Source organism: Catharus ustulatus, chromosome 26, assembly GCF_009819885.2.
Source record: "Catharus ustulatus isolate bCatUst1 chromosome 26, bCatUst1.pri.v2, whole genome shotgun sequence".
NCBI classification, from domain to species: Eukaryota; Metazoa; Chordata; class Aves; order Passeriformes; family Turdidae; genus Catharus; species Catharus ustulatus.
Genome location: NC_046246.1, coordinates 4,013,268 through 4,037,108, shown reverse-complemented (window position 1 = coordinate 4,037,108; position 23,841 = coordinate 4,013,268). Strand labels below are relative to the sequence as shown.

At 54.0% G+C, this 23,841-nt stretch overlaps 1 protein-coding gene across 2 annotated transcripts; it reads left to right on the top strand.

Moving 5' to 3' along the window:
• Positions 1 to 756: 756 nt before the first annotated feature.
• LOC117007389 (protein argonaute-1) lies at positions 757 to 23,628 on the top strand. 2 transcript variants are annotated; one of them, XR_004420127.2, is made up of 20 exons: positions 757 to 836; positions 7,649 to 7,832; positions 8,571 to 8,691; positions 8,814 to 8,995; positions 9,247 to 9,383; positions 9,484 to 9,618; positions 9,885 to 9,972; positions 11,049 to 11,196; positions 11,299 to 11,418; positions 12,193 to 12,315; positions 12,720 to 12,853; positions 14,042 to 14,226; positions 14,384 to 14,543; positions 14,808 to 14,898; positions 16,555 to 16,749; positions 16,876 to 17,010; positions 17,871 to 17,972; positions 18,846 to 19,045; positions 19,458 to 19,962; positions 21,179 to 23,628. XR_004420127.2 is itself a non-coding variant. In XM_033080516.2 (19 exons), the coding sequence occupies exons 1-19, from the start codon at positions 812 to 814 to the stop codon at positions 19,564 to 19,566; spliced, it is 2,574 nt and encodes an 857-aa protein (XP_032936407.1). In that variant the 5' UTR covers positions 757 to 811; the 3' UTR covers positions 19,567 to 23,628. The 2 variants fall into 2 exon arrangements, 1 of the variants encoding a protein (XP_032936407.1); XM_033080516.2 differs by having other exon boundaries at positions 19,458 to 23,628.
• The last annotated feature ends 213 nt before the right edge of the window (positions 23,629 to 23,841 follow it).

Here is a 23,841-nt window from a genome sequence, read left to right as displayed (position 1 = left end):
GGGACAGCAGGAGCTGCTGCTCTTGTTTTGGGAGAACAGCACGAGGTGGGAATGCTTTGATAGCCTGAATTCCTGTGGCTTTTCTACAGGAAAATGGAATGGCCTGGAATGGCCCAGCCAGGAGCACACACCTGGGCCCGTTGTGGGAATGACGCTGCTGGGGTTTATGATGTTATTTAAAGTGAAGGCACATGGTCAGGATTTGCACTTCCTGGGAAGGACAGGTCTGGGAGGTGCTGGGAACCGGGATGGAAAAGGGACGCTCTGCCTGGTTCTGTGGATTTAGATGGAGCAGGGCCACGGGGAATTCCTCCCCTGCTCCTGCCTGGCGAGGCTCAGGGCACTTCAGGAATAACCGTACGGCAGGCAGTACAAGAACTGACGCTTCCTTCTCAGCCTGGCCGCACAAAATGAGTTAAAAAAGAAAAAAAAAGAAAAAAAGAAAAAAAAAAAAGAAAGCCACGAAATAAATATTTGTGGCAACGGCGCAGCGGGAGGCCCGAGTGCCGGCGGTCGGGCGGCGCTCCGCCGCTCCCCGGCTCCAGCGAGGCCCCGGCCGGGCACTCCCCGCTGTCCCGAGCGGAACCCCCGGGACCCCCCCCCGGGACGCCCCGGTCCCCGCGGGCCCCAAGATGGCGGCGGGGCCGGCGGGCGCCGCCTTTGTTGCGCGCGGGGCCGGGCGGCGGCGGCGCGTGCGCGCGGCGTGAGGGGCGTGAGGCGGCTGCGGCACCGGCCCCGGCCCTGCCCGGCCCCGGCCCCCGGCACGGCCCTGCCCCGGCCCCCGGCTCGGAGCGGCGCCCGCGTGGATGGGATGGAAGCGGGACCCTCGGGAGCAGGTACCGCGGGCGGGGATGGGGGAGGTCGGAGCACTGCGCGCCGGGAAGCGCCGAGAGGGCGATGGGGGGCGAAAGGGATGAGGCCGGTGGAACGGGGGGCGGGTGTGCGGCGGGGGCCAGGGGGCCTGTACCGGGTGGGGATCGCGGAGCGCGGTGGAGGGGTGTGCAGAGGGGACCGCGGCGGGTGGCGATGGATGTGGAGGCGGCGCGGGATGTGCGGGGGCGATGCCGGGGATCGGGGTTGGAGGAGCGCGGGGGTCTGAGCAGCGGGGATGCGGCGGGGGCTGCGGGGCAGGCGCGTCCCCCGGGTGCCCCGAGAGCAGCAGCGGTACGGGCGCAGGGAAGGGATGGTGGAGGGACCCGCAGGAACCTCGCAGGAGGGTGCACAGGGCCGGGGTCACGTCCAGCCGCAGGTCCCCACAGCGCGGAGCGAGCCCTGCTCAAGGGGCCTGTTCTGCACAAAGCAGGAGCATCCTTCCACCTCCCCATCCTTCCCCCCAGCTCCCATTCCATTCCCCCTACCTCCCATCTTCATCCATCCCCCCAGCTGCCATTTTATACCCCCCAGCTCCCATTTCATCCCCCGGCTCCCCATCCATCCCCCAGCTCCCCGTTCCCCGAGCTCAGGGAGCGGGGCGCAGGCTGGAGCTGGCCCGAGGCCGGCGGCGCCGTGTGCCGTGACAGCACGGAGCGTCTCCTCTGCCCGTGCCAGGGCATGCGCGGAGCCGGGGCCGAGCATGGCCCCGCGCACCGAGCTCCAGAGCCACCCTGTACCCCCGTGTCCCCTGCCCCGGCTGCGGACGGGAGCGGCTGGCAGTGCCCTTCGTGCCGGGCAGCTCCCGGGGGGTTTGGAGACCTGTTCCTGTCGCATCGGCTGCTGCTCGCTCCGGTGCCTGGTCTGAGCATCGCCAGCTTGCGCTGCTGAGCCGCAGGATTTTGGTGCCTAAAATAAGGCAGAGTGAGGGATGGGGTGATGGAGACGCAGGTCACTGCCTTGCTGAAGCACGGGGCGATGGGGATGGGGAGCTGCTGCCCTTCCGAGGGACAGGGCAGTGGAATCGGCAGTCGCTGCCCTGCCACCTCTCTTGTGCTGGTGGGTTTGCCACCAACCATAACACATCAGCCTGGTGAGGTTTTGACATAAACCTACTGAGTGTTTGTAAACTTCAGTCCTTTCTTACAATATTTACTTTAAGTGTGGCACAGAAATCTCCCGGTTTCTGCGTTACCTTCTGGCTGCTGGTGCTTTGTGTTTGGGCTGATTTATGGCCTCTGGAAGCTGTGATTTGGCGGCACCGCAGGCTTTGCCGGCGCCTTGGGGCGATAGCAGTGCTGCTGCCTCAGGGCCATGCAGATAATGCTGCCGGGCACCCTCCTGCCCCAGCCTGAAATGATGCTCTTAAGGTGCTTTAAAAGAATCTCATGTGTTGGGATGGGGATGCACTCGGTGGACAGGTTTGGGTTTCAGTCCCTGGGCCTGTGAGGTTGTGAGGTCAGCACTGAGAGCAGGGCTGTGCTGCTGCACCCTTGGGAGTTTCCCCTGCTGTCCCCAAATTTGGCTGGATATCTCCTCCCACCCATGTTCACCCCTTGGGCAGGGGACTCATGAACCCCATGTGGTCAGAGCTGCTGTGAATCCTGCCCTGCTGTGGCACCCCTTTGCTTGTGCTAGACCCTGGGTATGGACTGAACCTTGCATGTGAGCTCTGATGATGCTGTGGTTTATCAGGGCAATAAAGCAGAAACTGGCGTGTGCCTGGATGTGCCCAACATGGAGATGCCTGGAAAGGTAAAACCCAGGACATCTGACCCACAGGCAGCACTCAGGGAGGCACACACATGCAGTGGTTTTAAAAACTAAACTTATTTTCCCATAACTTTTAGTTTTCTTTATTCCTTGCAAACTTCCTAAAGGCTGTTAATCTCAACTGTTGTCTTCCTGTGCTGAACCTTGCAAAAACCCCAAAGCTGCTCCGTCTGTTGGGGCTCTTTATCTTCAGGAAACACGAAATTGCGTATGCCTGGTTCTGGGACGGGATTAGACCAAGAAACAAAGCCAGGAGAAGCACCTTGCCTGGAGACACAGCACGGATGGTTTATCTCTAAACACTCTTTGCAGCCTCTCCCTAAACCCTGGGAAGAACAAAACACAGACAAGTTATTAAGATGGCAGACGCGAGGAGGAAACCAAATCAGTCAGAGAAGCTGCTCCTTGGGCAGGGTGATCCGCACGGAGCCACGGGCGGTTCAACCTCCGCTCCGGGAGCCGGTGGCACTGCAGGGCCGCGGTGGGACATGGAGAGGAGCCGGCGTCGCTTTTGTCCTGTCCCTCCGGCACTGGGGGCCGCCTTTGTCTGCGACTCCTGGCTCTGCGCGTCCCTGGCTGCTGCCTGGGCAGTGCAGGAGCAGCGGGAGACCGAGCGGGGCTGGGCAGGGGGTGTCAGCCTCCGCCCGGCCCAGCTGCCATTAGCGGTTACCCCGGGGTCACTGTGCAGAGTCAGTGTGCAGCCTGGATGTGCCACCCGGTGTGCTTCTCAAACCCCATCAGAGGGATGGAAAAGAGATTTGCTGGACAGCTGAGGCCAGCTTGGCAGGACCCTCACAGGTCGGCTTATGATTAAGCTGTGTCCACACTGCCGGTATCACCACGCTGCTGGGCATGACCACGGTGCTCTCCAGAGCCAGAGCAGCTGGAGTACAGCCCCTTGTGGGGTGTGATGGAGTTGGCACCGCTCTTGCTGCTGTTCCTTGGGCTCTGTCACAGCTCCCACAGCTTCACACTCTTGCTCGCTCAGCCTGTGGGACTGCATGTCCCAGGGTGCAGGGACACCCATTCAGCCAGGCAGGTTTATAGCTGGCACTTTAGGGTGTCACCCGTGATTCCAGGTGGGAAGCAGAGCAGTGTCCTTTGCAATTTTTAGTGTAAGGATACAAAGAACTCGTCAGTTTTCAGATGTCAGTCCTGTAGTAAAACAGTTTAGGTCTCTTTTTGGTTAACTTTTTGCGTGCAGCCATCCCAGTGCAGGGCAGAGCTCGGGCAGCTCAGCCTTGCCCTCAGCAGCCAGGCTCTGGTGCACAGACAGGTTTAATGCTGAACTCTGATGGCTGCAGAGCCTCTGTCCCTTGTGTGCATCATCTGCTGAAACTCAGTGTGGTGTCTAACCAAAATGCACCCACAGCTGCGTGACCCTGTCAGTGCTCAGGTCACTCGGGAAGGAACACACAGCGATGTCTAGGTTGGCAGAGCTGGGATGGGGCTTTTTGAAGTCTGGACTGTGTGGAATGGCGTCGGTCGCTGCTTAGAGCCAGTGGTTTTGAAGGTGTCGAGCCTGGAGATGGGGAATGCTGATTGCTCACCCTCCCCAGCGGCTGCCTTTCCCTTGCTTTGCTCCCCGACAGGGATTTCACTTCCCGGCGGGTTCTAGGGTGGTTTAGGATGGGAGATGTCTCAGGGTGAAGATGACCACGCTGCGTGTCCGGTGGCATTTATTGTGCCGCGGCCCCGTCTGCCCCTCTCCGATTCCCGGCTGTATTTTGGCGGATGGGTGTGCGGAGAGGGGGCCGGCGTGGACCCGCCGCCGCCGCCGCAATAAAACTCCCTTTTGTCTGGGCCCCGTTCCCGCGGCCCCTCGGCTGAATGCGGCGCTGGAGAGGATTTCAATGACATGGTAATTTCATGCCGTCCCACCGGCGGCTTCGCCCGGCGCAGGCAGCTGTTGGGCAGCGGGTCGTGTTCCCCAGCTGTTACAATAAATAACAGAAACAAAGCGTATTCCAGCGCTAATTACCTCAAACTTGCTTTCACTTCGGTGGCTCTGCCCTCGCCGCCGTCTCTGCCCGTGGTACCCGGCACAGGGGCGTCGATGCTCCGCCGCCGGCGCGTCCCCAGGGCACGGCTTTGTGTGCGAAAGTCTGTGATTCCTCCCGGGCCGCGGAATTTCTAATGGCAGCGGATTTCATCCCGCTCACTGGCCGCATTGTGCTGCAGGAACAACACTCGCCCTGCAGCCCCCGGCCCCGGCGCCCGCATTTACATGACAAAGTGGGAGCCTGTGCAGCTTCGCCATGGAGAGTCGAGGTATGCAGGAGCCAACTCCCGCCATCAGGAGCCCCACTATGTGCTGGAGCCCCACTATGTGCTGGAACCCCGTGTTTCCATGCACTTTGGGTAGCTTTTTAACGAGGCTTCTTCTTGCTGGCTCCTTTTCTGGTGTCCTGAGCCGGCTTCAGGCATACAGTGCCTGGGGATGACAGTCGAGCTGTCCGGGATTCCCTGGCAGTATCCAGAGAAGGGTGGCTTTCACTGAGAAAAAATCATGGAGGAGCCCTGAGTGCTCCAGGGCAGGAATGTGGCATGTGAAAGGATGAGCCAAGCCTGCATGTTCACCAAAGGGTTTTGGGGTGTCTCCCAGCTGGGCTGAAGCAGCCAAAGCTGGGTGAGAGCCTGGCTCACGTGCTGGAGATGCTGCCTGGGCAGCTGCTTTGGCTTGTCGAGTTCAGGGACCACGTTTTGTAGTCACCAAAATAAAACTCTTGGAATCGGCCCAGGGGTGAGCTTGCCCATCCTCGATGCTGGTCATGGTCCTGCCCTGATCTTTGCAGAGCATCTCCTGTGCCATCAGGTGCTGCTCCCTCTGGCCACTTTTGCCTGTTTATCTTACCCTGCATTTGCGGTGTCTTCTATGTCCCATCAAAATTCTGAGCCAACTTTTGTGTTGCTGGAGGCTGGCTCCTTCCTTCACCTGTGATTCACGAGCCTAATTGCAGGGTGTTATGTTCATGAGGCATCTGGGGATCCTCTGGCAAAAGGGTTTGCATGGTGAAGCCTTACGTTTAGAGTGACTGAAGCAGTGCCAAGTGTGGGATTGGTGTGGGGGATGTCACCTTTGCAGCTCCTGCCAGCCCCTAAATGGCTTCAGCTTCTCTTGAGCACCCAAGTGCCACTGAGCAGCTGTCAAGCTGTGGCCACTGCCCCGCATTCCCTGCATCTGCGGGGTTACCACGGGCATATGGAGTTGTGTGTGGTCCTGTTCACACATGGCTGCCAGGATTGTCTCGGGGGGTGAGATGATCCAGAGGATGAGAAGCTGTGGGTACTGGCCTTGAGGCTGCAGGAAAGGCAGCAGAGAGCTGCTGTCCCCTGACAGATCCTGCAGGTGGGCAGTATGGTTCCTCTCTCAAACTCAGGGACCGGAGGCTCCAGCAGCACTGGCAAATACCTCTTTGCTTGTGAGCTATGATTTAAAAATGCATCAGCACGCAGCTAGGGAGCTGGCCACTGCCAAGAAATGTTAATCATGTGGAGACATGACTTACACAGGGAGCAGCTTATCTGAAAATCAGTTCCTTCAAATGAGCTGCTTCCGAAGTGCAGTGCAGATGTTTTTCGGAGGTGGCTGGCAGTCACCCTGTCCTGGGGCAGCTGTGGGTGCCTGCAGGGTCTGAGCCCCACAGTGGACTCGAGGATCCCCACCTTGCTGCAAGTTCTGTGCTGGGGCCAGGTGAGCCCAGGCTTGGGGCTGCTGGCAGATTTTGTGTCTCTTGAGCTCCTGTTGCAGAGCAGAAGCAGGAGCAGAGGTTGGCTTTGGAGAATTAACTTTTGCAATTCAGCCCCTGGACACTCACAAGAGTTTTCCCATCCCCTCGATGTCCTGCAGCACTAGGGGCCTTCCATGGACAGGAAAAGTCTTGCAAAGTTTGGGTGCAAAAGTAAAAGGCAAATTTGAAGCTTAGTTTGCTGCTCTACTGTTTTTCTACTTCTGATATTTTTAGCCTGGAATGGAAATTTGGATTTAAAAAGAAAGTGGATGGGAGAAAGGGGTGCTAAAAGCACCATGTGTTCAGGATCTGGAATTGGAGCTGGGTTGTTATCTGTGGGCCGACGTGGACAGTTGGCCGTGCAGATGGAGCGCTCTGAATACCCCCACACTCGATCCCCGCACCAGCCCTGCTGGCTCGGACCTCCCCAGGTTTGAGGAACAAATAGGAGGTGCAGACTGGGAGGAGTGGAGATGGGCAAAGTGGGAATGGAGCAGGAAGGGCAGAGCTCAGCAGGGTGGAATAATTCCTTGGCAATATTCTAAGTTGCATTTTAGTCTGAGGGTGCTGTTGATTTAGAAATGCAGCTCAGTCCTGTAGCCATGTGCTGGTGCCATCCTGCATCTCCAGAACTTCATAAGTGAGTTTGTGTAATGGGAATTGTGGAAAACTGGTATTTCCCTCTTTACGGGTCCTCACACTGCTTCAGGTGGGGATTTGGGATTGGTTTGGATTTGGTTTTGTTTTGTTTTGTGTTTTTTGCAAAACCCAGCAGTTCAACAGTTGTGTAGTGCAGATGGAATAATGAGTTTCCTGTTTCTTGTGGCATCCTCCCTCCAGCAGTGAGTCAGAATTTGCTGGGGAATGGAGGGGAAATGCATGTGTCTGTATGTCCCTGCTGACAGAGTATCCAGGGAATTGCATCTCTTTGGGAAGGGGCGCTGTGATGATGGAGCTTGTGCTGCTCTCCCATAGCAGGTGGCAGTGCTGGACCCTGTGCCAAGGGAGTTGGTGGAGCTGCTGTGCCCTGGCACTGCCCCTCAACAGCTCAGCTGGCACCAGCGCTCCCCAGATGGTGCCCAGGGAAGCTGCTTCCTGGTGTGCTGCTCCGAATTCTGCCGCTGCCACCTCCTGCCAGGAGGAGGGGTAGGGGGAGACCTTCTAGTTCAGGATGTGGTGATGGAGAGCACTGTGACTGTGAGATCTGTCTGTCTGTCTGTCTGTGTGAGTATGGGGTCCCTGGCAGCCCTCCTGACCTGTACTCTCTTCCACAGCTGCAGGCGCATACCTGCCCCCCTTGCAGCAGGTGTTTCAAGCGCCGCGTCGGCCTGGGATAGGAACTGTCGGGAAGCCCATCAAGCTCCTGGCCAACTACTTTGAAGTGGACATTCCCAAGATCGATGTGTATCATTATGAAGTGGATATCAAACCTGATAAATGTCCACGCAGAGTCAACAGGTAAGGCAAGTATTAGAGGTTTGGCACTGGTTCCCTGCTTCCAGTTTCCTGGTGGAGGCTCTGTAAGTGCCGGTCTCTGTCTTTGCAGTAGAAGCCATTAGGGTGACCATTATGGCAGGGGTCACAGGAGTGTCTGGGGTCGTGGCACTGCATGATACCCACAGGTGGCTGGACCCCCCAGCCGTGTTTGTGCAGCAGTGCAGCTTCCTGGCCTGGGAGCGTCAGGGGTCTGGAGCCTCAGCACAGTCCCTGCTGCTCTGAAGCAGCTGTGCTATTTTGGCAACAATCCCTGACTTAAAAATAGCAAGTGCAGACCTTGGGCCATCGTGTACTTTTCTTTGTTTTTCTTTTTGATGTGCTCTTCGCTGCCTGTCCCCTCCTGCCCTCGAAGCCTGGGGAGCTCTGTGCCCCCAGGGCTGGTGAGCAGATGCTGTGTGTGCAGTCACACTGTAGCAGCACCAGCCACTGTGCGTTCCCCTGTGCCATGTGTGCTCCTTCTTCCCCCCAGTGCCATGTACACTCCTTCTAACAAAGGCAATGTACTGAGCTGTGGGACAAAGCACTTGGCTGTTTGTCCAGGGGTTTTCCTGCCCCAGGGGTCTCAGCTCTGCTCTCAGTTGCCCCAGGCAGGGAGGCTGGGGTGCACTGGACATGTTGCAGAAGGTATCAGGCTGTAAAGACAGTGACAAAACAAACCTCCCTCTTCTCTCCTCCTGCCCCTCTGTCTTGCCTGCTTAGGGAAGTCGTGGAGTACATGGTGCAGCACTTCAAACCACAGATCTTTGGTGACCGAAAACCAGTCTATGATGGGAAGAAGAACATCTACACTGTCACAGCCTTACCCATTGGGAACGAGCGGGTAAGAGGGGCCAGTGATCCCCACACGAGCACTGTGACCTCCCTCCTGCCTGGGGCAGAAAATCACCCCACCTCATCCCTGCAGGGATGCCATGGTCACTGTCCCTTCCCTCCTGCACCCAGGTTGACTTTGAGGTGACAATCCCAGGGGAAGGCAAGGACAGGATATTTAAGGTCTCTATCAAATGGATGGCCATCGTGAGCTGGCGCATGCTGCACGAGGCCCTGGTCAGCGGGCAGATCCCTGTCCCACTGGAGTCCGTCCAGGCTCTGGATGTTGCCATGAGGCACCTGGCTTCCATGAGGTACCTGCACTGAGGGACAATGGGGCTGTGCCAGGGAGGGGAGGGGACTGCTGCCCTTGGCAGGCTGTTGTGGCTGGGACTGGCCTTGACAGCCATTGGAGGAGGCAACTGTGCCAGCTATGTCCTTGGGTGCTCCTGCAAAAGAAATAGAGGGGGTGATGCAGCTGGCAGGGTGAGTGCCAGCTTGGGGGTCTGGGGGTGCTGCCATGGGCCCAGTGTGTGCCATTGACATGGTTTGCCCTGGTTCACAGGTACACTCCTGTCGGCCGCTCCTTCTTCTCCCCACCTGAAGGCTACTACCACCCCCTGGGAGGGGGCAGGGAGGTCTGGTTTGGCTTCCACCAGTCAGTCCGGCCTGCCATGTGGAAGATGATGCTCAACATTGATGGTGATGTCATTTCTCATGCTGGGGAGCTGCAGTGGGAGGGCTGGGTCTATTTAGGAAGGCTGGTTGAGAGCAGAGACACATCATGCTGTCTGTCCCACAGTGTCAGCCACTGCCTTCTACAAAGCCCAGCCTGTCATCGAGTTCATGTGTGAGGTGCTGGACATCCGGAACATTGACGAGCAGCCCAAGCCCCTGACGGACTCACAGAGAGTGCGTTTCACCAAGGAGATCAAAGGTAGAGCCCCCAGGGAGCTCTGGAGCCTGTCCCCTGACACTGGCTGTGGCTTGTGTCTGACCTAGCCCCTGCAGGAAGGTGGGGTACAGGGGACCCCACATTTTTAATGTCTTCTGGGGCACCACTGCCTCCCTCATGCTATTGTTGCTATCTGCAAGCAGGAAGTTAGTCAAAGAAACTGTTGGCAGTGTCGTGAGGAAGTTGGGCAAAGGGAAATTGCTCCCATCTTCACCATGGCTGTGCTGTGTCTCCCTGTCTCACATCAGGTCTGAAGGTGGAGGTGACCCACTGTGGGCAGATGAAGAGGAAATACCGTGTGTGTAACGTTACCCGACGGCCAGCCAGCCACCAGACGTAAGGCGGGTGGGCAGATGCCCTTGCAAAAATCCACGCTGTTTTCTTTGTTAACAGCTGCTGGTGTCATTAGGGAGAGCTGCACAGGAAGCTCCAGTCTTTGATGGCAAAAGGAGACATGTCTGAGGCTCTGCAGCCCTGTGCCATGTGTGGAGTGGGATGCAGGGAGATGGGAGTGCAGAGGATGCTGTGTCTGGCAGGCAGAGTGTGGCGGCGGGCGGGAGCTGACATGCCAGGAATTGTCCTAGTTTTTACCTCCGGGTTTGGTTTTCTTCATTCTTAAAATAGTCACTGCCAGAGCAAAGACTTTATCAGGGGCTAACACAAGTGTCTGCCTTGGAATTTTTTGTGTGTGCCTGGGAGCAGGCTGGGCCTAGGCACCCCTCAGTGTCTCCTGTGCACCAACATCCTTGGGTCGCAGCCTTGGGGCTTGGCAAGCACAGCAGGCACATTGCTGATGTAGTCAGCCTGGCTCTCCTGTAGTTTTGGTTCTCTACAGAGTATCAGGCCAATTCTGCATTTTCATGGAGCTCTTTATGGAGCTGGGAGCAGCTGGTGCTGGCTGAGGATGGGTTTGTGCTCCAGCTGCGGCTGTCGTGGCACCTCTCAGCCCTGCAGCCAGGAAGTTTTATTTTTTTCCCCCCTGTTTTTGAAGTGAAATGTTCCCCTTCTGCCTCCCTCTGCCCACCCTGCAACTGCTGTCCTGTACCTGTCCTTTTACTGGAGTTCAGTTCAGCTCACAGGGAGGACATGAGGCACAGAAGTCCTCCTGAGTGGCAGTGTGCTGTATTTTTGTGCCCAGCCATGGCATGTATGGCATGTCCTGCAATAAACATTTGCCCTGATTAACTGGATTAGTGAGGGAGAGCTTTATTTAGGCACCTCAGTCCCACGCTGGGGTAAGAGTATTCCTGACTCCATTTCTGAAAATACCACTGTTGTGCTTTTTGTTTTGTTGTATGGCAGTTCAGGGTGGGAGCCTGGCAGCCCCCTCTTCTCAGTCACAGTACATAGTATCTGAGGTCTGGAAGTGTCTGTTCTGAGTAGGTGCATCCCTCGTGTCCTGCCTCTGCCAGGTTCCCGCTGCAGCTGGAGAGTGGTCAGACAGTGGAGTGCACAGTGGCTCAGTACTTCAAGCAGAAATACAACCTGCAGCTGAAATACCCTCACCTGCCCTGTCTCCAGGTTGGCCAGGAACAGAAACACACATACCTTCCCTTGGAGGTGAGTGTTGGCACCTATGTTTTGAGGCTGTGCTCAGCTCTGGTCCTCTTGTGTCTTACCTGTCTCCAACACATGGCTGCTGTCTGTCCCCTCCCTGGGCAGGTGTGTAACATCGTGGCAGGCCAGCGGTGCATCAAGAAGCTCACGGACAATCAAACGTCAACCATGATAAAAGCAACAGCCAGGTCTGCCCCAGACAGGCAGGAGGAAATCAGTCGCCTGGTATGTGACACAAGTCCCTGGGAGATGGGGTCAGGGCTTGGTACCAGTGGCAGGTTATGGCATCATGTCCTGGTGGACTTTGCCATGGTCCTGCTTCTCAGCTGCTCTGTGATCTGAGGTGTTGGTGAGGTTAATGCTGGGGTTTTATCCCCCTCTTCCCACTGAATCCCTGTGCAGAGGTGCCTGTGTGTGTGTGTAATGGACACTGGCACAGGGGAGCCCGGCTCAATGAGACCATGCAAATGTGCATGCACCAAATTCAGGCCTTGCACTGATGGAACCTGACCCAAAGGGAGCTGGAACTAAAAATGGGAGAGAGATTAGAGACACACCCCTGGCTGTGGGTGTATGTGGGGCTGCAGTACAGGAACATTGTCTGTGCCTGTCCACTGGTTAACAGGGCTGCTGTTCCCCAAACATGTACATCTGGGCTTTTGAAGCCAGGGACACTTGGTATTCCTTTTGAGACTCTTGATAAATTTCTTGCCAAGAAAGAAACCTTCTGAACCTTTCTGTTGAAATCTTGAATCTCAGGAGCAGGCTGTGCTGTTAGTTGTATTGGCTAGTGTGTTTCAAAATCAGGTCCCCATGGGTCACTTTGCAGCAGAGGGTTTGGGCCTCAGTGTTGATCTGCTTGCCCTCCCCTGTCAGAGCTGCTCCACCTGCAGCTCTGTGGAGAAGAGGCCTTCAGGTGCCCACATCTGGCCAGCTGCAGCTGCCTGGGATGCAGCAGTTGGTCTTACTGCCTCCCATGGCCCTTCCTTCCCTTTGCAGATGAAGAATGCCAGCTACAACCTGGATCCATACATTCAGGAGTTTGGGATCAAGGTGAAGGATGATATGACGGAGGTGACAGGGCGGGTCCTGCCAGCTCCCATCCTGCAGTATGGAGGCCGGGTAAGTGGGGCAGCCTGAGCTGTGCTGCACTGTGCAGGGAGATGCTGTCAACACCTGGAAACATTCTTACTGAGCAAAAGTTGTGTTATCTTCATGTTAGAGCTGGAATATTTTATTAAAGTGCCTTGGCTTTGTGTTTTTTGAACTTATTGCGATATAACTGGTTCTGAAAGTTGTAGCCAAGAGTCATTGGTGATGAGATGAATAGGAGAGGGGTGCCAGCATAGGGCAGCTTGGGTGAATTTTGTGTCACTGCTGAAGAGCTGAGGCTGTGGGTTGCCCATCGCCAGGGAAGTCAGCTCCAGCACTGGGACAGGGAGCACAGCCCCAGCCCAGGCAGGGGTTCTGGGGCTGCGGGGCCGGGCAGGCTGCGGCTGCGCTCTGACCCTCTGTTTGCCTTGCAGAACCGGGCCATTGCAACTCCCAACCAGGGCGTGTGGGACATGCGAGGGAAGCAGTTCTACAACGGCATTGAGATCAAAGTCTGGGCCATTGCCTGCTTTGCCCCGCAGAAGCAGTGTCGAGAGGAGGTGCTGAAGTAAGGAAAGGGGCAGCCCATGTGGGTGGGGGAAGCCAGAGGGGCTATGGCTCTAGAGGCCACACTGCTGCTTGCAGCCAGGGGATGGTATTGCCAGTGCGGGAGCTGCAGGGAGCTCCACTGCTTGTGGTACCAATCTGATGTGGAGTGTCCAGTTCCTATTGTGTTTGGTTTATCCAGAGAGCCTAACTGTCCCAGCTGCAAATGGTCCCTAAGCCATCACAAAGCGGCCAGGTTGGAATGAGTACCTGTGAGCTGTCAGTCAGGTTCTCCTCAATCTACTCTTTGAATCAGGGAGCTGCAGTAGTGGGAGATCAAAGTGCCAACACCAGCTTTAAAGCTGTATTGAGCTCTTCTAGTCTGAATCTCTCCAGAGATAAGGGGTTTTGAGGATTAAAAGTTTCCCCAATAATCTGAAATGATGTAATTAATATAGGAAGTGTCCTGATTTACCATGGGTTATTACAGAGAAGATTTGGGCTTTCTGAGAAGCTTTGGTAGTTTAGAGAATATGTTTCTGTAGCAAAGTGACACAGAACAGGAACAGTTTATTTGATTTAGGGAAATGGTCACTTTGGTTTTGGATTCTTCTGGGGCCTCAGGTTTCTCCTGACTGAGAGTGGATGCATCAAGGTGAACGCTTTGTGTGTCTCTTCTGGGTGTTTGGCATGGTCAGTATTTGAGGTTTGGAAGAGCTCAGAGTGTCCATGTCTGCGTCACCTGGGTGCAGGTGGGAGTGACATCACATTCCTCCTGTGATCCCTTTGCAGCAGAGCTAGGAGCCCTGTGTTCCCTCTGGTTCTCACCAAATCAAATCAGTCCTTGGCATTCAAAAAATCCAGAGTGTGGCTGAGTTGTGGTAAGTGCAGGCTGGCATAGCTTTGCAGTCACCTGGAAACGAGCTCTTGCAGGCAGCAGGTTTGTTCCCCACTGCTCCAGCTTCCTAAGGCAGAAGGGCTCATCTCCATTGCATTAGAAAGAGTCAGTGTGTGGGTAAGAGGGCACCAAGAGCAGCCAGTTCAGCCCTGACATGTGCTGGTCTTGTGTTTCCCGTGCCATGCAAGTGCTGGGTGCCATAGAGCCCCAACAGATGATGTGATGGCCCTGTCTCTGTCCAGTGCTGCAGCACTTGGCCGTGGGGCTCCATGCAGGAGGGCTCAGGGCTCACAGCTTCTCCTCCTGGCACAGGAACTTCACAGACCAGCTGCGCAAGATCTCCAAGGACGCCGGGATGCCGATCCAGGGCCAGCCCTGCTTCTGCAAGTATGCCCAGGGTGCAGACAGCGTGGAGCCCATGTTCAGACACCTCAAGAACACCTATTCAGGGCTTCAGCTCATCATTGTCATCCTGCCAGGGAAGACACCTGTGTACGGTGCGTCTGGGGAGAGCACAGAGAGAAGAGCTTTGGGTTGGCTCAGGAGGGCTGGCTTCTGTCCTGCAGGGCTCTCTCTCTCCCCATTCCTGAGGGTGCTGCTGGAAGTGGTGTGGGGCTGATTGTTTGTGTGCTCACCTGCTTCCTCTGCCCACAGCTGAAGTGAAGCGTGTTGGGGACACTCTCCTGGGAATGGCCACACAGTGCGTCCAGGTGAAGAATGTGGTGAAAACCTCCCCACAGACCCTTTCCAACCTCTGCCTCAAGATCAACGTCAAGCTTGGCGGGATCAACAACATCCTTGTGCCTCACCAGCGGTTCGTAGGGCCACTGCCTCTCCTAGTTTTGGGGTTGTATCCCAAATCCCTTGTGCTGCCTGCCTGGCTTTACATGGAGAAGAGGGGGTCTTCATAACTTGTAACTTGTTTCTACTTGTTGATAACGAGCTGTTGATGTGTCCAGGCCAGAATTGGAGGTCAGGAGATATAGCCTTGATATCATCTGCTCATCTCCATTGGGTTCTACATCACCCTGAGATGGCCCCAAAGGCTGACTACTTGTTTTCTCTCTTCTCCCACCAGCTCTGCCGTTTTTCAGCAGCCGGTGATCTTCCTCGGCGCTGATGTCACTCACCCGCCAGCAGGAGATGGGAAGAAACCCTCCATAACGGCTGTAAGTTCACAGCTTGGTGCCCAAAAACCCTGCAGAGTGCAGGAGCTGGAATGGGACTGACATGTCCATGGGTGACTGCTGTCCCCATAATGACACTTCTCAGGGTGGGCCTGTACCCTGTCAGGTGTCTTTATCCCAGTCCTGGGAAGTTGGGTCCCGATCCCTTCCTGCCTCTCTGTGCAGGGAAGCTGCAATTTTTGAGAGCTGTGGGAGAGTGGCAGCTGCCACCAGATGGGGCTCGTGATGTGCTGGCCCTGAGCGTGGCACTGAGAGTGCCAGGAGCTTGGTGCTGCTTGGAGTCGTCCTGGGGCATCCCTGTGCAGCTGCAGCCCTTCAGGGACCTTCCCCCTCTAGAGAACTGGGGTTTGGGACATGGGAGAAACTGGGGTGACTGAGCTTCTGAGCCCTTTGTGCAGGAGGATTTGCCTTCTCAAATTAATAATGAGCATCCCTGGAGCGAAGTGCTGCTTGGTGCCAAGGGCCAGGGACAGCTTGTGCCCTCCATTGGGCTGGGAGATGCTGCCCTGTGCTCGTTGCCATGCAGGATTAGCACGTCAGCATTTTCCTATTAAGTTCTTAACTTTCCAGGACTCACAGCTCAGGTTTTCCTTGGCATGCAAATGCATCTTTGGAGGAGTATTTTTTTCTTAATTAGAAGGGGTTGGGAAAGGCTTTGGGCTGTTTGCTGTAGGTGTGGGTGGGACAGAACAGTCTGTTTCCTGGCGGCAGAGCTTCCCCTCTGCAAATATATTTTGTGATTTGTGCAGGACCACTGGGGCTTTTTTCTTAATTTTTGTGAAAACTTTTTTGAAGCTGCAGGGGAGAAGAAGGGTAGAGCCTTTGGTTCAACTTGACCATGTCTTTGGTATGTTGCTGATCGGACAATAGCAGTGGGTCTGTGGCTGAAACTAAAGGAACAGTTTCTATTGTACACATTGGTTCCAGTGGGGGAGCCCCAACCCCAGAGCTGTTTGCAAAGCGAAAGTGAAAGTGTTGGGGAGGGCAGGGTCAGCAGATTCTCACTGCTGAGGGTGTAGAGTCTGTGGTGCTTCCTCTCTGTTTGGGGGATATGGAGCACACCGCGTGGGAGTGAGGCAGCTGGGTGTCTGCTCCCCAGCATGGGCCAGCACTTGATTAAGCTGTGCCTAAACCAAGCCCAGCTGCCCCTGACCTGTTGTTCTGACGTGTCTGAGGTCTGCCTGCACTGCAGTGGGAACTCCCTGCTCAATGGCTGCTATGCAGTGACTTGACCCAACATGCCCTTGGGCAGCCTGTGGCTGTCTGGGGCAGTCCTTGGCTTCTTGGGCAGCCCTACCCCCTCTTACTGCCAGGCAGGAGAAGTGAAGCAAGGGCAGAGCAGCAGCAGTCCCCCACAGCCACAACATTCAGTGACACAACCGAAGTTGTCTCACTGGAAATCCCCACAAATGCTTAAAAGGGCATGGCAGAGTGTGACATCAGGATGTGGCCACGACCAGGGATGTCCTGTTGGGCACTGATTGCCTGTACAGTATTTGCTGTCCCAAATCTGCTGATCTGTGAGTTCAGATGCTCTGCCCACTCTGTGTGTGTGGGAAGCAGGTGGAGGCTGGGAATGTCCCACATCCCCTCTGTCCTTCCTGGTTAAATGTGGGCCTGGCCTGTCTGTCACCTCAGGTTGTGGGCAGCATGGACGCCCACCCGAGCCGCTACTGTGCCACGGTGCGCGTGCAGCGTCCTCGCCAAGAGATCATTGAGGACTTGTCCTACATGGTGAGGGAGCTCCTTATCCAGTTCTACAAATCCACACGCTTCAAACCTACCAGGATCATCTTCTACCGCGATGGTGTTCCTGAGGGGCAGCTCCCACAGGTGAGGAACCCTCAGATCCCCGCTGGCCATCAGGGCTGCACCAGCTCCCGTGAGGTTCCTTAATGGTGCCCAGGGACAGCTGGATGCTGGTGTGTCCCCTCATTCTGTGTGCCCTTGTCTCTCCAGATCCTTCATTATGAGCTCCTGGCAATCCGAGATGCCTGCATCAAACTGGAAAAGGATTACCAGCCTGGCATCACCTACATTGTTGTCCAGAAGAGGCATCACACCCGTCTCTTCTGTGCAGACAAGAACGAGAGGGTGAGTGCTGCCGGCTGCCAGGGCTGGAGGCGGCTGATTCATCCCTGTCTGATGGAAGAGCCAGCCCTGGCTTTGCTGAGGGGAAATCTCACCACTGGCAGGGAGAGCTCATTCTGAATGAAACGTGCTGCTCAGTGGACTCTGCAGCCACATGGACTAGTCTGCTTCTAGAACCCCAGCCAGCTGTTTGCTATTATTATGAGTTACTGGGTGCTGATGATCCTAGTGACTCTTGAAATAGCCTCTGTCAGCTTGAAAACATCTGTTGTTTTGGTGATAGCTGGAGTTGCTGATGTGACAGGCTGAATAACCCCTTGCTTGCTCACAGCTTGTTTGTGTGTGCTCTGCAGTAACATTGATTGCAGTCGCTGTTCCTAGATTTCCTCTGAATTTAATGGTCAGATTGAGTCTAACCAGACTGCTCCACACAAGCAGGAAGATTTAATCTTCTTCAAGTTTTTGATCAGGATGTAAAAGCCCCAGTATCTTGTGGCACAGACTCCAGCACATGCTCTCCAGAGATCCCTGGTGTTTTGCTCACTTAGTCCTCATCTCTGTAGTAGGATGGGCCCATGCTCAGCCCTCACCCTGCTGCTCTCTTTCCCATGCTATGGCTCCATGTCATGCCTGGTGTTGATGCCTGCAAAAAATGCCAGCAGGCCTATTTGGGCAGGGAGCAGAGTAGGGTGAGATGCTTCTGTCCCCCCTGAATGGGCCCTTGGAGACCGTCTCTACACCTCAAACAGAGGTGGGGACCCTCTACCATGGTCCTGTGGCAGGGCAGCTGTGTTGAGGACAATGCTCTTGGCAACTGGAAATAACCAAACTCTGCAGTTCTTGTCTCTTTCTATTCCCTGCAGATTGGAAAGAGTGGGAACATCCCAGCAGGAACAACAGTGGATACCAACATCACCCACCCCTTTGAGTTTGACTTCTACCTGTGCAGTCATGCAGGCATTCAGGTACCGTGCTTCAGGGCTGGCTCTTGGGATGTTGCTGGGTTTTTTGGCTGCTGTTGCAGATTGTGCAGATTTTCCTGGGCCTGTCACAGCCACCCTTTAGCATGGAGACATGAGCAGTTGGATTTGAGGATAGTTGGATCTGAGTTGCCGCTGTGATGGTTTGGCAAACAGGTGCCGGGTCCGTGCTGCTGCTGCATTGTGTGGCACGTTCTCAGTTTCTCTCCTGGATCCAAGGGTCTCCCCTAAGAGATTTTCCTCCTTCAGAACAGGCAGTTCAGCAGCTTGTCAGCTGGTGTCTGAGTGTGCTGGGCTCGCCAGGGCGCCCGGTCGTCAGCAGGGACCTGCTGTCTGGCCGTGGGCAAGAGAGCCAGGCCAGCCATCCCTGCCTGCTCTGCAGCTGCCTGGCTGCAGGCAGCCAAGATTAGTCAGAAACCAGACTGGAAAAACTGCACTCGTGTAATCTGCAGCTGCTTCCTGAAGGGAGGCTGCTTGGCTTCCCCTCCCCTGAGCAGACAGCGGGAGCTGGCTCGGGTCGGTGGGGATGTGGTGGGGATGCAGTGGGGGATGCAGTGGGGATGCAGTGGGGATGGGGGTTGCAGTGGAGATGCAGTGGAGATGCAGTAGGGGTGCAGCGGGCTGTCTGGCACAGAATGAGCAGGCACCAGGCAGCAGCATTAGTACTGCTTTGCACCTTGGTGCCAAGGGCTTTCCTGCCTTGCTGCCATGTGGGGTTCTCACAGCAGGAAGGCACAGGCATCCCTCCTGCCTAGGCTGGCTGACAGATCATTTGGATCAGGGAGGGGCTGATGGGGACGTGAGGCAGCTGCATCTGGGTGCAAGCAGCACTTCTCACACCGTCCCCCTCCTTCCCAGGGCACGAGCCGGCCGTCCCACTACTACGTGCTCTGGGATGACAACCGGTTCACGGCGGACGAGCTGCAGATCCTCACGTACCAGCTGTGCCATACCTACGTGCGCTGCACCCGCTCCGTCTCCATCCCGGCCCCAGCCTATTATGCCAGGCTGGTGGCATTCCGGGCGCGGTACCACCTTGTGGACAAGGAGCACGACAGGTGAGGGGCACAGCCCGTGGCTCTGGGAGGGCAGAGCCAGGCATGGGCAGGGGACCTTGATGTTTGGAAGTGCCTGTGTCCAAGAGTGCTCCAGCAGAGTCTTTCTTGGGGAAGATCTGCAGGTAGCTGCATCTTCTTAAGGCCCAGCACGGTGGGAACGGGGATAAAGGAGGGTTAAATCCTATTCTGAGCTCATCCCAGGCTTGTGGGAGCATTCCTGGGATGTCTGAGCCAAGATGCTGGAATCTGCAGTACAGGCACGGTCACCAGCATGCACTACATCCCTGTGCACTGCAGTGAGGTGACTTCCTGTGCTGCCAGCACTCAGCTGATCCCCATCTCCAGGGGAGTTTTTCAGTGCTCCTGGGGGGAAAATATGAAATAATTACACAGTGATTTCCTTGATTTTCAGTGGCGAGGGCAGCCATATATCTGGACAGAGCAACGGCAGAGACCCCCAGGCCTTGGCGAAGGCTGTGCAGGTTCATCAGGACACTTTACGTACCATGTACTTTGCTTGAAAGCCTAACTTTTGTTACCTCACTCAAGAAAGCTTTCAGATTTGTAGGAGCCATACAAAAAAGGAAGCATTGGGACACCTTGTTTTTTTTTTCCAATGAGAAATCACTGCAGGGCAGGCAGTGTCGACTCGAGGCAGGAGACCAGCACCACGGGACAGAACGATCCAACACCTTTGTAGGATTGGAAGAGACTGATGATGATGATGATGATGACGATTATTTTTTTAATTTTTTCTGGCTTTGCAAAATTTTGACCTGACCAAACACATGAAGGCATTCAAGGGAAGGGATAAAACTCCCGGGAGGCAGAAGCAGGTTTTCATTTTTAAGATGCAATACTAGAGACTCCTGACTGTGAACTGGCGGCTTTGGTCCTCCGTTGCCCACCAGGCGCTGGTAGGTATTTTTTGTGGGGGTTGGGGGGAGGGGATTTTTAGAGCCTTAAAACAGAAGACTAGATTTATAAAACTAATATTTTAGATTATGAGATGCTTTAATGGGTTGAGGGGAAATAAAACAACCAACTAGTTTATAGGAGAATTGTAACACTAACAGTTCCCCGCCCCCGAGTAATTCCCCCCCGGATAATGTAAGGCACCCTAGCACTTAGCTCAGAACTGAAAACTGTCTTCCTCGTGTTACAAGCTAGTCAGCTGCTGCCGCTCGAAGCAACAGTCACAGACTTTTCCATGGGTGAGTGCCTTACTATGATGCTGCAAAATTTCAATGTTTTTAATCTTGTAAGGAAATTAGTAATCTTGTCTTGATGGTGGTCCATATTTCCATCAGAAGGAGTTAATTTCTACGGTCCTCAGTTGCAGTTTGTGTCAGATCATGACCTCACAGTGGTTAAACCCCATTGAAAGATGTGCACTTTCATACAGGACACGTTTAATGGCTGCTGACCCATTTTTGTTTCCAATGTACTACTTGTTATTTAAAACTGTTTCTGACAAATGGGGGCATCTCCATCCCATGAGGACAGAAAGCGCTATCCATGTTTTTCTTTCTTTCCCACCCCCGCCCCGAATTTTTATGATGGACACCGGGATTTTTTTACTAAACATTATTTTTATACAATATCGAGTCTGTTGCCAAAATCCACAAGTCATTAACATTCTCAGAGTTTACATCCCCGCACTTCCTGAGGCTGTGTGCTCACGCCACAGCTCTCCAACGTTTCTGTCCGATGAGTGCTGCAGCCTGTGCTGTGCCAGGTGCTCCACAGTGCCCATTGCCCATGTGCATTTGGCACGTGTCTGCCCGGGCCGGCTGCTTTCCCACCTGCCACACCCCCACCTCCAGCACCTCCAGGCTCTCACCCTCTCTGCTGCTAGGTTTTGCTGCTCTTTGTGTCATGGTCTCATGTCCAGGGTTTTTATTCTGAAAGCACACCAGATTGTTCCTTAGAATGATCCCCTGTTGTTGTCATGGGGGAAAGTCCTGATTTGTGCTCGTACTGGGAAAACAGCCTTTTTCCCCACAGGAACCTGGTCACTGCTTTTCAGACCCATTTTGCTGCAAAGTGACCGTACGCACGGTGGCGGGGCCGTGGTGGCAGCTCAGTACCGGTATCATCCAGGCTCATTATCTGGGGTTTTTTCTATGAAAGTGTTCACGGCGCTTCCTTCGAGAGGCAAACGAGGCGCACGCTCCTGCCACGCTCTGAGGGGAAGAGCTCTGGTATCATTTTCCTGCCGAACGCGTTTCCCAGGCGGCCCCACGCGAGCGCTGCCCCTGGCCCATGCGTGGACAGAAGCACATCTACACCTCTTTGGTTTGTACTTTCTGACGTTGAAACTTGCCTTGCCTTCACGAAAACCACACCGGTCATGTTGGCCCATTGAGCTGTCCTAATCCCGGGAATTCACTCTTCCCATTTTCTTTTGGGGCAACGTGTTTGTGAACAGTTGACAACATCATTATGCTATGCAAACTAAGTGCTGAGCCCACTGATGTCACGTTTGGTGAAGATCCTACGTTTAGCACAGTCCTGTTTTCCTCGAGACCACAGTGTTTGGTTCAAATCCTCCTTTGCACCTTGTGTCAACCTCCACTGCTGTATATCCTCAAGGTGATGGGGAGGAGACCAGGAACTATCCGTGGTCAGTAGATAGGGAACTCTTAGGAAGGCTTTTAGATCGTAGGGAACACATCAACACTAAGTGTCAACATGAGAAGCCTACATTCCTCTACACAAGTGCCTGCATAGTGACACCAATCAGCACCTCCATCTCATCCTCCGAACTCTGGCTTGTGTTCATTGAAAGCAAAACAATCTCAGAGGGGCTGTTCCTGCTCACCTGGTGTTAGAAAGCTCCTCATTAAGAATAAAATCGGGGTCAAGGTCAAGGTTCTCTCTGCAAATCAGTTTGTTCACCAGCATTACACCGGAACGCGCCTGGCTGCTGCTCTGCAGTGAGGGGCAAAGGTATTTTGGTTCCTCGTTTTTATTTTAGTGTTTTAGTTGGGTCTAGAATTCTGAAATGTCTTTTAGTAGCTGTGGCATAGCACGTGCCATTTTTAACCATTTGAAAAGAGATAGTGTGGGCATTTACAGAAACAGCTTGTTGCTCTGTAACAATTTTTTTTAACCTTGAGACTTGAAATGTAAAATGGACCTTTAAGATTTGCACTCATTTGTAAGGTGGCTGTTCATAGAAAACTATGAATGAAGACTTGCTGATGTAGCACCTACTTTTAACAGCAATTTTAACTACACAAAAGCTTCACAGCTTCTGAAACTCTCAGCTGTTGACTTGCAGATCGTGTTCTGCCCTTATTTCACCCTCTGCATTGGGTTTTCATGGTTTTGGATAAACAAAAAAGCCAAACTCGTAGCTGCTGTGCCCTTTAAACCCTGTTTCCACTTTAAAGAAGTTTAGAGAGGTTGGAGTGACCCGCATGTTTTCTATACTGGACTATGCACCGTACCCTCTCCGCGCTCCGGCATCGGCATTTCTCCCCCTCTCTTGTCCAAGATGCAAATGAGTAGCTGCATGTTGAGGTGCATTTTGCTGCCTGTAGCGGATAGGTGTTACCCCAGGTACATATCAGGATCTGTAGTTAGCCACAAACCCCACACGGGCATCCCGAGCAGCTCCGAGTCTCTGCCTTCTCCATGCGCACGAGTTCCACCGCGACTGGGAGTGTCGCCGAGTGCATGCAGTTCTGTGGGAAGAGAAGTAGCTTTCATTTACCTGTTGAATGCTGTTGTTTCCCTTGTATCTGAACAGAACGGGGTGGGAGGGCTGCTCTGCCCTCTCCCTGCAGCTTGTAGGGCAGTTGGGGTGTTCTGGGATCGCACACGATGTCTCAAACAGCCCAAGCATCCAGTGTTGCCTCGCAGAAGGTTTTCTTCTTGGAAAATCAGTGTGAAATAAAATAATGTGATTGTTTCAGGAAGGGAAAGCCAGACAGCCAGGAGAGCAATAAATAAGTGAAATTCATATCTTGACTGAGTGATTTGCACTTCAATAGTTGTGAAAGAAAATTTCCAGGACTCCAGTGCTTTTGTGTTTGATTTCCAGCCCCTTTCGTACCTCCTTTCTATGAGCAAGTGTGGGACTGTACATAGGGTGTTTACAGGACGCTCCGTTTGGGTTGTTATTTTTTCTTGTGGTTTTTTTTTGCTCTAGCTTGAACTCTGTATGGTCCATTTGTTAAATAGCCGTGAACAGTTGATGTACAGTACTTACTAAACAAGCAGCAGCACAAAACTTATTTTATTAAGAAAATATGGCTTATATTTTAAAGGTTGAATATCAATTTTTTTTTTTTTTGTATGTGTGGAATTAAGACTGGTGAAGAGTAACAAAATCCTTGGATTAGGCCAAAAGAAAATACTGTAAGATCCTAACCACCTTTTTATTAAAGAAAGCATATGATTAAAGAGCTCCAGAACATTGTATTTATATTGGATTTGATTTAATTGCCTTTGTGGATTTTTTTTTTTTTTGCCTTGGTCCTGATTTTTGCTTGCAACTTCGACTTTGCAGTCCCAAGTGTCTGTTACCCTGTAACTGTTGGCAGAAGACCTAAATAAAAGCAATGTGAATATGTCGGGGTGACACTCCTGAGTCACATCTTGTGGGGAAGGGACATGCACATCCCAGCCATTCCCTTGGGAAAGGCTGGGGGACAAACAGGGAAATGCTGACTGGAGCTGAATTGCATCAGACACTGCAGAGGATCCAACACACCTCGCTATCCAGATCTCAGTTCAATGACAGAAACATTTAAGCAAACAAATATGTGCTTAAAACTTCTGGGAAT

What these genes read in the sequence shown, in the direction of transcription:
- LOC117007389 (XM_033080516.2), top strand. Translation starts at nt 812, where the DNA reads ATGGAAGCGGGACCCTCGGGAGCAG. An exon ending in TACCCATTGGGAACGAGCGG is followed by an intron (nt 8,692 to 8,813) that starts GTAAGAGGGGCC and finishes TCCTGCACCCAG; the next exon opens with GTTGACTTTGAGGTGACAAT. An exon ending in GTGCAGACAAGAACGAGAGG is followed by an intron (nt 17,011 to 17,870) that starts GTGAGTGCTGCC and finishes TATTCCCTGCAG; the next exon opens with ATTGGAAAGAGTGGGAACAT.